A 12,434-nucleotide genomic window follows, 5' to 3' on the forward strand; every position below is an offset into this window, starting at 1 on the left:
GCCCCGAGCCGGGGCTGCCCTCATTGCATACATAGTGCGCCTTTCCCTGCTTTTCTAGTGACCTAGCGTTCCGCACTGCCGTTTGGCCAGCCCATGCTCCCGTACCGTTGCGTTTCTCCCCAATGCGCCATGCCACTTTGCCAGTCATACACACGTTTCGATGCGTGCCCTGTCAGCTGCTTGCGTTGCATGTCGCCTTGCTCCACCCCTGTTTTATTGCTTTCTCTGCTTTCGCCCGGTTCCCGTCCCGTTTCGGCGGGGAGTCTATGTTGCAAGCTAGTTCTTGCTTTACCAGACTTTAAGCCCACACAAGCAAGCAAGGCGGGGGCCTTCTACCCGCTGGTGGCTGCGCTGCTGGCGCCCAGCAGCGAGGCACGCTCGACTATGATATTCCTGCTCACCAAGGTGAGGCACATCATGCAGCCACCATGGTGCATTGCTGCAGCTTGGGCTCCCATGCACTCCTTTCCTCCCACCCTCAACCATCCAGCCTGTGCTCCAGTGTGAATGTGCCGCCGGCTGCATGCAGTATGGCGCTGATATGGAGGCATCCGTCCTGGATGCCGCCATCCGTTTGAACCGGGTGCGGGAGCTTGGCTGGCTGCTGGAGATGATGGCAATGCGGGGATGGGAGCTGGAGGCAGAGGATTCGCTGACCCTTGTGACGACAGCCATGAATCTAGACAAAGTGGAATGCGCAGAGGTGGGTAGGCGACAGGATTGTGGTTCGTGTTGGTGGCGCTGAGCTTGGGAGCGTCAGGGCGGGCTGAGCCAGCTTGCCAGCTTGCTTGCACGACGTGCAACCCAGCAAACCCATGCTTCTGCAACCCTGCCGCTGGCTTCCCTCAGGTGCTGCTGGCACGCAGGGCGGCGGACCCCGGCGCGGTGATCAAGAGTGACGGACAACAGATCAGCTTGCTCCAGCACTGCTTCCTTCAGAACCGCGCGATGTGGTACAGCTGCTTTGAATACTGCGAAGAGACGGGACGAATGGTGGGGTGACAGCTCCTGCTCAGGGAACAATGGGCTGGTTGTAGGCGGGGGCTGCCTCGGCCTTGCCCCTTGAGATGCCGATGGCAGGAAACAGCTTCCTGTGCTAATGTTGTGCTCCTGCCTGCAGGGTTGGCAGCCGGGCCAGGACGGCAAGTGGCACCAGATCTGCATGAACACGACACGGAGCCGAGCATTGCGCCTTATGCAGGCCCTCGTGCTGGCTGGCGCGGACGCCAGCCCTGTGCTACAGGCCATCCAAGAAGAGCCCGATGCCGACTTGAGGTTGGTCTTTGAATCTGCTTTGAATCTTCGTGGATTCTGTAGCTGTCATGGATGGGGTTCCTCCGCCAGCACAGCCGCCTTCACACTCGAACAACTTGCTACCGCATGTTTGTGCGTGCAGGGAGGTAGCCGCATGCCTGACAAAGCCGGTGTGGATTGCTGCGCAGCATGCCCTGTGGCCGACAGCCTTCAGGGCAACTGTGAAGGCCCTACTGCTCAGTCTGCACCGTCTGGCGGCACGCCTGGCAGGCAAGTTTCGCGGCTGGCGGCGTGCTGCTGGTCATGGATTGACCATTAGAAATGCTGCTCAGAGAGAACAGGCCCAGCGGGCATGCAGCCCAGCTGTCTAGCGCCTGACTAGCGCTCGCCGCCCGACCGAGATCGCCTTGGTACCGCAGGTGGAGCTGGGTACGGCGTCGCGGGCCAGGGTGCCGCACAGCCCGGCGGAGCATCTGTCATGCCTGTCTCTGTGGTGTGCTCCATTGTGGCGCACCTAGCGAGCCTGTCAACCCGTGACCTCCACCAGGGCAGCAGCTCAGGTATGGTGACCAGCTGGCGCGGTGATGCGGTGCCTCCGGAGGATCCAGGCGGCGCGCAAGCCCAGTCTCAAACACACTCGGTTTTGTACAATACATCCTATTCGTTTGATTAGTTTGCTTGCCAGTCGAACTGTAACGCACCTTCTCCTTCTCTCAGTGTTTTTCCGGCCTATTCACCCACACTCCCTCCCACCAGCTGCAGCTCCCTTTCCTGCACCACCACCTCCTTGCCTGCAAATCCTTGCCTTGACGCGGTAGTGAGTCCAAGGAGCCATCCCAAGGGTGGCAGCATCCATGGGCTTCATTGCCTTCTACAGAGCCCATCCTTGCCTAGAACGCAATACTTTGGAATGGAGAGGCATTGGTGGAGGGGGCCATCGATACTATAGGTTTGTGCCACACCGCCGCCGTCTGGTGCACAGTTCAGGTCCACCCGCTTCGCCGGCTTGCAATCCCCCTGAGAAGCAGCTGAAGGTGGACCTCATCAGGATCCAGGAGCAGTTCATGCAGGTGCAACTGTTGCCTGTGAAAGCAGCCACACTCCCGACTTCTGGACGTGCGTTGCAGTGATCTCACCTGTCGTGGTGGACAGCCCCTCTATTGCAGGCCCACGCCCCCCCTACGGCACATCGACTTCCTGGCAGCAATGACACGGCAGCAGCGCAACGGGCTGGGGCATGCCATGCTACATTCTCTGGAGCGCTTGCCGGATGCAGGTGGTAGAGCGTTTGCCACCTGCCCTGTCACTGAACTCCTTGAAGCTGTTGCGTGCAGCAGCGGCACGACTAGCATACATGACACACATGGGGTGGCAATCCCCCGTGGCGCAGGGATGTGGAGCAGTTTGAGCTGGGCGGGCCAGGGGTCTGGTTCTTATGACCCGACTCTTATAATGGCGTTTCCTTCTACATGATGGCTCGCCCACCGATGCGGCAAGCAGCGCCAGGCGGCAAGTGGTGGGGTGGGGAGCAGTGATCAGCTCCGCAGTCCGTCAAGCTCATCGATTGGGTCGCTAAAGGGATGTGTACGAGCACCGTCCAATGGTGGCAATGGATCTGGATGGCTGGATCTGAATGGATCAGAGTGGAAATTTCGACCCATCTTGGGGTTTGATGTCCAGCAAGTGAACCAAGAGCTTTGCACCGTGTGAGAGACGCGGCGGTGGCGCGGCGCTGGCGGCTGCGCCGGCGGGACGGGCAGGACACCTGGCCGCAAAGTGCTGAAGGCGCGCACCAGTCCATGCCCGCACGTGAAGTTTCCCTTGACCAGCGTTGCGCGCACGCCCGCCGGCGCACCGACGACAGTAAGGCGGACAAGCAGAGGCGCTGTCGTCAGGAGGTCATACAACGCTGACTGGATTGACTCATGCGATCGCAAGATGGTGGGGGGCTCGCAAGCCGACAGCACACTCTTGTGCCTGAAACCCTATCGAGTTGCAGTTGCACTCGGAAGCCAGCCTCACCTCTCCGAGCAAGGGATTGCTCGTGAAGTTGCCCCATGAACGGCTTTGCGCGCAGGCGGGACGATGCCACCCCGCCGACAGTAGCGGCGGGCGGCCACACACAGAGGCGACAGTAGACCACGTGGCAGCAGAGGCTTCTGCCGAATCCTATCAGATGCAGGTGGATGCTTGTGGCAACAGCACCCCACCCATGAAGCGGCACGCCGCTGATGCTGCTGCGCAAGGCGGCCCCAGAATCAGCACCCCGATGGCTGCCGGCAGCAAGCGGCACAAGGCAGAGAGACAACACGACTGCCATCGGGTTGCGTCTTTACCAGCAGCCAACAGTGCTGACAGCAGTGGCGGCGCCGCCCTTGTGGCGCCATCATTGACCATCGGCCGACCATTGCAGTCGCGCAGTGCTGCCACAGCTGGCCACCTTCGTCCACCGATGCCGCTTCAGGGGGCTGATGCTCCGGGGGTGCACACGCCTATTCAGCCGCAACCGCCGGCAGCGGCTGCACTTGAACAGGTTGCAGCAGGGCTGCAGTCCCCCATGCTGCCTCGCAAGCGCGGTAGGCCACGCAAGCATCTGCTGCCGCCCGACCAGCAGCAGCCGCAGCAGGGTTTTGCACAGCTGCTTCCACAGGGAGCGACTGCTCAGGCAGCGACTCAAGCGGCACCTGTGGCAGTGCTGCCTTCCACACCGCCCTCTTTCCGCCTTGCTCCAGCAGCTGTGTCGCCGCATGGGCTTCAGTCGCCGCTGCCGCCTCAGCAGCAGCAGCATTCAGCTGTGGCAGATTTACAATCAGCACTGGCAGAGCTGGATCCGGCAGAGCTGGATCCGTCCGTCGTAGCTGCAGCGCACCAGCGTGGTCCGCTGGTGCGCGGCGCAGCAGTCGACCTGCCTCGCCTGCACGCCGTGCTGCAGCAGCAGGCTGCTTCCCACGGCGCTGCAGGCGGTTGCGTGCGATCCAGACTCTCTGCGCTGTGGCGGCAAGCGCAGGCAGTGATCGTGCAGCATTCGCTACAGTTGCTGGTGCGCCAGCTGGAGGCGATGCCGCCGCCGCCCACAGACCAGGTGAGGGGCTGCTGCTGGCATGGAGCTATCTTCTGGGCTATTCTTTGCCCTTCCTTATCTGCATGCCGCAGCCCATCCCGCTCCGTCTGCCGGGCAGGCTAAGCTCACCGCGGGCGTCTCGTACGTGGTCCACACTGAGAGCCGCCAGATTGGCGCTGATGGCATGGCGCAGCTGCCACACCTAGGTGCGCGCCAGGGGCCCATGCCTGCACCCCCAGGGCCCTGTTCCACCGGTGCCCCTTTTCTGTCGACACGACTTAACCTGCAGCTCAGCACTCCTGCTCGTGTGTACACTTGCAGTGTTCCAGCCACCAGGGCTGAAAGAGGTGGCTGGCAGCCATGTGAACGCCCTCGTGCAGACCATCAGCACCACGGTGACCGGGGGCCCACTGCTGGTGGTCAGAGCTGGGCTCCCGCTGCGCCTTGACCGCAGCTGCATGATGTTCCTCTGCCTGATCTGACCCGTCACCGCCTGACGTGCAGGCCACCATTGCTGCCGTGCTGCCGCTGCGGGAGGAAAACCACATGAAGAGTTATTTGCTACTGCCCGCTGGGCGACGAGAGCTGCTGCATCAGCAGGGCGGGCGCCTGGTAGAAGCTTCAGCTGGGGCACGCGGGGTGGAGTCGCTGCTCCAGGTGGGCTCAATAGGGCCTGCTGGACATTTTGTTGTCTGCATGCTTGTCTGGCCGACCATACCTTCACCCCAACCCTTGCTGCAACTTTTCAATCCTCATTCCCTCTGCCTGCAGGACCGGTCTTTCATCTGCCTGCACTATCACCTTGACCAGCAGGGCCAGCTGCACCCGGTCTCCACCACCCCTGCATCAGCCGGCAGCAATGGGACAGCAGTGCGATACAGTGTGGAGCAGTCGAACGTGCAATTAGGTGTGATGGTCAGGAAGGGCGTGGGTGGCACCTGCCCTCTCAGGCAAGTATGGGAACAGCTGCATGCTGCTGTTCACACGAAATGGGGCACTGTGTTTGATGCTGGTTGTGCTACCATGGTTCATGTGCTTTGGTTGCTAGTTCCATGCGATGCGTAGAGCAAGATTTGTGGTGCCTGCCTGCAGGTCTGCGGCTCGGCAGCTAGGAGGTGGCGGCCTGCTGTCGGCGCTTCTAGATGACGCGCCCCTGCCGCTGGCAGCCCCAGGCACCTCTGGTGCTGGGTTGCAACCGGCAGCGGTCGAAGCAGCACCAGGCAGGGGAGGCGAGTCAGGCACTGTGGCAGCAGGTGCCCAGCTGATTCCAGTTGCAAAACCTCTGCAGCCGGTATCTGCTTGCCACAGCAGTGGCTGCAGGCCTGACGCTGCGGCAGACGGCCATCGCGTGAATGGGAGCCTGGCTTCAGCATTCGTGGATGTCTTGGTGGGTGCCTGTGAGGCGGAGGAGGCGGCGGCAGAAGATGCAGCTCCTGCTCGCAAGATGTTAGGGACAGCAGCGCGCAGCCTTGTGAGTCGGCTGAGGGAAGAAAAGCAGCCGCCGCCTGCGGCACTTAGATCAGCCACCGGTTCACAGCATTATGCCAGGCCACACTTCCCAGCAGCAGCAGGAGTGGCATCGGCACCAGCAGCGGCAATTGCAGTTGGTAGTCAGGCCAGTCTGGCTGTGGGCATTGCTGAATGTGTTGGGGTGACTCTGTGTCCTGCAGCTGCAGCTGCCACTGCTGAGCCTGATCCAGCACTCAGTAGCCAGCCATTGGCGCAGCTGAGCACCGCTGAACTGGAGGTGGCACTGCACAAGGCTGCGGCAGAGTTGCGAGCAGCTGAGGTCACAGCAGCGGCAGCAGAGGCGGCAGGTGATCACGAGATGCCTGATTTTGAGGCGGAGGATGCGGCTGAGGATGCAGCAGCAGCAGCAGCGACTGCGGCGGAGGGCTACAGTACAGAGGACGGTGTCAGCCATGTTGCCAAGTTTGCAGTTGCTGAGCTCGAAGGGGAGCAGGGACTGGAGGAGCTGCTTCAAGAGATGCAGGAGGAAGAGCAGCACTGGCACCAGGAGGAGCTTGGACAGAATCAAGCGCAGCAGCAAGTCAACGCAGCACCACCGCTTACACCCATGCCTGCACCCGCTGCTGCACCATCAGGGCCAACACCAGTGGCGGCTGCTCTGCCAACAGCTCCCGTCCCCGCTGCTTCAGTGACGGTCGCACCGCAGTCACATCACCGGCTAAGCATGTACACCTTCAGTGGCAGGTGGGCTCTCTATGCCTCGGACAGGTCGTGTATTGCGCGCTTGTGCCGCCACCGTGCCTACCTTGTGTCGCCCGTAACAGCTTGTGTGCAACTGTCCAGGCTCGAACTATATGTTGAGCAGGCCACCTGGGAGCGGCTGGGCAGGTGGGACGGCTGCGTGATTGGGGTTGGGATGCATGAGTAATCAGTGGTGTTGACGAAGCCTGATAAGTCGGCAAATTGATGTCACTTGTTTTGTGCAATGGCTCCTTCGATCTGCAGGCCGATGCGCGACTCACTTTTTTCAGCAGCACGAGGTGTGGAGAAAATGCTGCTGAAGGAGCTGGCGGCGGCCAACCACCGTCGCCTTCTCGACTTTTGCGGCCAACTGCAGGTGCTATCTCTGCTGTTTGCAATAATCAGGTGCCTGTTTGCGCAAGCTTACAGCGCGTACGCGTTTCAGGCCTCAAGTCAGCGGCAAGCATGTCTCGGTCGCTGTTGCAGGTGGCTGTGGGCACCACTGCGCTCAGCAGTCCCATGGCATGCCTACTTGGACTGGGCCCGGATCGGCTGAAACACGCGCATCCCGAAGCCCAGGCAGCGGGCCCGAGTCTGGACTACAGTGCTGCCGTTGTGCTGGCTGCCAGCTGCCTTCTGGCGGCTGCCAGTTGTGGCAGCGGGCATGTGGGCCTACAGGTGGGATGCGCTTGCAGATTGATTGCCCTCCATGGGGGGGGTGGGGGGGGTGGGGGGTGGGGCGCTGTGTGCCTGTTGGCCTCGAGTGGTGTGGAGGCTGAACTGAGCAGACAGATGGTTGTTCCATGGCGCAGGTGCCCTGGCCATTCTACTTTATAGGCACCCGGGACAGCTTCACCCACCACCTTGTGCCGGTTGAGTGAGTCTTTGTGTGCCATCTGTTTCGCCTCTCATGTGCTGACATTCATCGACAGGGGTTGCTGATGGACCAGCCGCTGCCGGATTTCCCTTTCAGGACTTGCATCCAGGTGGCAGGACGGCAGTTTCTGCGGACCGAATTCTTCTGGCACGTCGATGAGTGTCCGGACAACTATCACCAAGTGCTGGAAGCAAGGAAGCGGGCCGTCAGTGAGAGTGGTGGCGGCAGTGGCAGTAGCGCCCCAGCTGTGCCCATTGCTGCGGATGCAAGCCAGCAGGGCTCCACACCAGGTGCCAGCGCTGGAGTGGCAGCAGAGGATGACACGCTGCTTCCTCCGCCCACGCGTCCTCCCGCCGGCCTGCTGCCCATCGGTGTGACCACCTACACCCAGCTGTTCAGCGAAGGAGAGCTGGCGGCCATAGAGAAAGAGTCTGGTGCGCTGCCTGGCCGCCATTTTGCCCTGCTGCCCTGCTGCTTGAGCTCGCTGATGGACTGTTACTGGTGCAGACGGCGTGGACGCTCGATCGCACCAAGGCCTGCTGCCCAGCACGTGCTACCATCGCACTGCCGGCCGTGGCGGGGCCCACAAGCGAAGCAAGTTTTTTTGGGGTGCCAGGTGAACACCAGTGAGGCAGCGTTTCGATCTGCTGCACTCCACACAGTGTGCCATGTTGAGCTAGTTTGACCAGCAAATGTTGAGCAGCTGGATCCGCACCAGGCAACACATGTGCCATCTTTAGCCCCAACTGGTCTCCGCACAAAATGGACTGGCTAGCACACTGGGGCGCAGGTACATGTGGACGCGGGACCAGCTTGCCGGGGCCGATGCCATGGTGGCAGGTGGAGTGCGCCTTGATGTGCCACCGGTGAGGACTATTGCCAAAGCCATCCGTCCATTGTTGTGCTGCAAGGGTACTTGTTCTTATTCACTGTCCCGCCCACTTGCTGCCCGGCCCTCGGCCTGCAGCCACCCCGCTGGATGCGGCAGAAGGTGGAGGCTCCGCTGGTAGGTGCGGGCCTTGTGGCGCCCGGCTTCTGTGACTCCATAGCGCTAAACATATACCACGATGGCTCAGAAGGAATCCAGGTAGGCACGGTTCGTGTCCATATTGGAGAGGTTTGGTCTGATTTCGTTTGGTGTTTTGCTGGGTTTTCCCGCTCACTTCCGGTTCCTTTTCCATGTTGAGGACAGCTTGGCAACGTCCCTGCCTGCAGAGCCATTATGATGATGCCGCACGTTTCTGCCAGCCCATCCTGTCGCTGCGTCTCTTTAGCGATAGTCGGCTGAGCTTTGGCACGCAACTGTATGGGTGTGTACCACCTTGCATGGTTGCCTTGCTCAGTGTTGACTGTCCGCCCTCTTCTAACTCATATCTGGCGCTGCCAGGTGCAGATATACTAATGGCGTCTGCTGCGTGCCACTGCCTCGTGGTTGCATCATGGGTGAGCGCTCCACTGCTAGATGCTGTTGCCAGCATGCCGAGCCCCCTTGTTTGCTTTCCAATACTCATTCTGCATCAAGCTCCCCTTCCTGTCAGGGCTGCATCGCGCTACCACCACTGCTGGTCTCCACCCACCATCCCACCCGGCCTTCTGCTGCAGTGATGGAGGAGGGCGGATATGCGGCCAATGGCATCAAACATTGTGTGCGGCCCATGGACATGTCGGGAAAGAGCGCCGGCATGATCCTGCGTCGTATCAACCCACGTGCCTGGAAGGACGCAGAACAGGCACGCTGCCCAGTTGCTTTCTGCTACCTAGCAACGGTTTCTGAAGCTTGACCTGCAGTGCTTAAAAAAACCTCACTCATCTGCGCGGAAGCTGCCTTTGCCTGGCTGCAGCTGCACCTGGAGGAGACTTGCACCTGGCTGCGCTGCCTCTCGCTCAACAGCAGCGCCCGCGCTGCAGCGCTGCTGGCCCAACGGCATGCAGCGGCAGGCGGCATCGGTACCGGGATCAGCCGGGCCGCTGGAGGCTCAGCACGTCGGCCACGCGTACCACCTGTTGAGCGTAGGGAGATCTGGCGCATCATGCAGGCAAGGGTAGCGCCCATTGCGTGAAAGTGCGGGCAGGGCATGCCTGAGTTTTGTATCTGTGATCTGCATGATGTGCTGCAGGAGTTAGTCCGCCGGGTGGAGCACCTGGAGCGGCAGGAGAAGATGGAGGACGTCACGGCGCAGCTCATGCTGCTGTCAGCGCTCAGAAAGGTGGGACGCAGCTGGTAGGGACCGCACACAGCATTCATCTGGTTTGCTGCTGCGAAACATGTGCGGCCTAGCGATTTTGCCGCTATCCCTTGATGCCACTTCTTTGTGGCTGTGCTGCTGCTGCTGCCGCAGGTGGAGGCGGCAGACCGGCTGGGGTTCAGCCTGTGCGCGACAGACGCAAAGGAGGCCAGCAGCAGCGAGGCTGCCGCTGCCGCCTGCGTGTTCAGTGTGCTGGACGACATTTTGAGCTTTTTGGAGCGCCCCAATGCAACCCTGCTGGCGCAGCAGCCGATGCTAAGGTGGGCATGCACACAGCCGTGCCAGCTAGTGTCAGGGGTCTGTGGTAGGATCGGCAGACGTGCCAAGCTGCACGTGACTATCTGCATGCCCTTACCCTTGGTGCCGCCTGATTGCCAGACCTTTGCCCTTTGCCTGCCTCTGCAGGGGCAAGCAACGGGGCCCTGTAACGGCAATGCAGGAGGTTGGTCGCGCTCTGCGCCGTATTGTGCTCGCCGTTGAGGAGGATGAGCGACAGGAGCAGCAGCAGGTGGCACAGGCAGTTTACAGCATGGCATGCTGCGCCGAAGCAGTTGCAGCCTGGGAGGAGGGTGTCTGCACTGGTCCCCAGCCGGCATACACTCTGCTGCCGCTGCCCCAGGCAGTGGCACCTGGAGCAGCTGCGGAAGGGCTGCAGCCCATGGGTATGCCACGTTTGCTGCTGCTCGCCAGCCACGTTGCAGCACTTTTGTTCACCGGCACCAGCCTAGTGGTGACCACTCCAGGCGCGGGCGGATTTACAGCAGCAGAGGTGGCGGCCGCCAAGGCAGCTGTGCTGCTACAGACCCAGCTGCCCAACGATGCAGCACTGCGACATGCGCTGCTTCTGTCGGCAGCACCCGCCGCTGCAGCGCTTGCCGCATCCACAGTAGCAGCATCTGGCAACACCGCAGCAAGCAGCTGTGCTAGCAAGGCCCCCTTTGCACTTGCGCAGGCGCAGGCGCAACAGCATGCGGTTGTTGCTTTCCTTGCGACGGCTCTGATGCAGTCCCAGGCGGCGATGCTGGCAGTCAAGCAAGCAGCAGCTCAGGAGCAGCAGCGGCAGCAGGCCAGATCAGCGGCAGTCTATGCAGTTGCTGTGCTGCCACCCCCTGCTGGTGGTGACAGTGCCAGCAACGCATACCAGCTGGGTGCACGCAGCAGCTTTAGCACTGGAAGCAAGGGGAGCAGCCACAGTGCACGTAACCGTGCTGCTGCAGCAGCAGCATTGCCGTCAAGTTCTGCTGGCGCCAGCCCATGCCCGACAGGCCTGGGCCGCTCGCTCACAATTGGCAAAGCACCCGCGGCGGTGTGCTTCACATGCTGCGAGGGCGTGCCACATGAGGGTGAGATTTTTCGGCCATGCCCTTTTCCATGTCCTGGGACTGTGTGCGTGCCCCCAAGCCTGAGTGCCTCATGACCTCGGCGCCTGGTGCTCCTGCTGGCCTGCAGCATTTGACAAGCAGCTGTGGACCTGTGAGGGCCCGTGCCGTCGCACATTCCACCACTCCTGCAGCCCGCCAGCTGCAGGGCCTGGGGCTCTACGCCGCTGCCAGGAGTGCACCAGCAACAGGCAAGGCACTCACTGGCATGCGACAGCGTCTTGCTCTTCCCATCAGCAGCTACTCTTGCTGCTGTTGAACGCCTGAATTATGTTCCCTCCAGCTCATCCTGGGCTTCAGCGCCCGGCTGTTCATGCCGCTCGCCAGACCACACCTCTTGTTGTCATGTTTCTGCGCCATGATGTGCAGGCACCCCTGCTTCACCTGCGGCGGCGCACCTGGCCTCAGCGGCACACTCAAGTGCAGCATGGGGCACTGTGGTCGCCATTATCACTGGAAGTGCCTTGTCGCCAACCCTTTGGCCAGGGTATGCCTGGCTGGCGAGCGCTTTCAAATGGCGCCTCTGCTGCCTGCGCTGGACCAATGCGGGGCCACCATAACAGCATCGTTTCTCGGTCTGCCTGCCTTGCAGATTAGCGTCAGTGGGCGCAGAGCCAAGTGCTCGCTGCACTACTGCTTCCAGTGTGGCGCCAGCGGGGACGGCATCCCCATGGTGCAGGTGAGAATGCCGTGAAACTGTGGGCATTCACCTGGCGACTTCGCCTCGCCTGAGGTCTGTCCTGCTGCCCTGCCACGCAGTGCCTGCTTTGCCACCACGGCTGGCATGTGCGCTGTCGTCCGTCAGACTCGCGCCTTGTGTCCAAAAAGTTCCTGGTCTGCCCTGCCCACCAGCCAGGCCAGAACGAGGGCAGCCAACCGCAGCTGCAATCGCCGCTACAGCTGGAGGGACAGCCACTGCAGCAGCCGCATTGGCATGCACAGCCCAACCAGCCGCAGATTGCAACAGCGCCAGACAAGCTGCTGCAAGGACGGACTTCGACTCTCGCTGCTCAGGCTCAACAATCACCTTCAAGGAGCCAAGCTGAGCTTGTCCATGACCAGCAGCAGGTGACTGATGCGTCGCGAGGACAACAGCCAAAGCGACAGCGTGCTACGGCCACGATAGGGCAGCAGGGCCAGCAGCAGCAGCAGCAGGAACAGCACGTACCACCAGCAGCGGTTTCAAATGAGCAGGGGCGTTCTGTAGTGCAGTTGCGTGCGCAGAAGTTGACAGAGGGAGTAGAGCCTGGCTCGGATTCTGAGCCAGGGGAGCTGCCTTTGTTAGCAAGCACACAGATGCTTGAGCATGCCACCAGCAGCACCATAGCGCTGCCAGGCACCTCCCCTCGGGCTGGCGCTGCCACGTCTGGGGGTACGTTGGCAGCGCGCAGCACCGCTGATGACAG

General features: G+C 61.5%; 1 protein-coding gene across 1 annotated transcript; it reads left to right on the top strand.

Moving 5' to 3' along the window:
- Window positions 1-4,312: 4,312 nt before the first annotated feature.
- CHLNCDRAFT_136563 (hypothetical protein) lies at window positions 4,313-10,077 on the top strand (the record flags this gene model as incomplete). Its single annotated transcript, XM_005845756.1, has 14 exons — window positions 4,313-4,336; window positions 4,434-4,521; window positions 4,637-4,734; window positions 4,820-4,972; window positions 5,087-5,205; window positions 5,408-5,496; window positions 5,986-6,365; window positions 8,371-8,490; window positions 8,619-8,682; window positions 9,006-9,110; window positions 9,295-9,413; window positions 9,521-9,610; window positions 9,743-9,836; window positions 10,055-10,077. The coding sequence occupies 14 exons, from the start codon at window positions 4,313-4,315 to the stop codon at window positions 10,075-10,077; spliced, it is 1,566 nt and encodes a 521-aa protein (XP_005845818.1).
- Window positions 10,078-12,434: the final 2,357 nt, after the last annotated feature.

The sequence above is a fragment of the Chlorella variabilis genome (assembly GCF_000147415.1).
Source record: "Chlorella variabilis unplaced genomic scaffold CHLNCscaffold_16, whole genome shotgun sequence".
Lineage (NCBI taxonomy): Eukaryota > Viridiplantae > Chlorophyta > Trebouxiophyceae > Chlorellales > Chlorellaceae > Chlorella > Chlorella variabilis.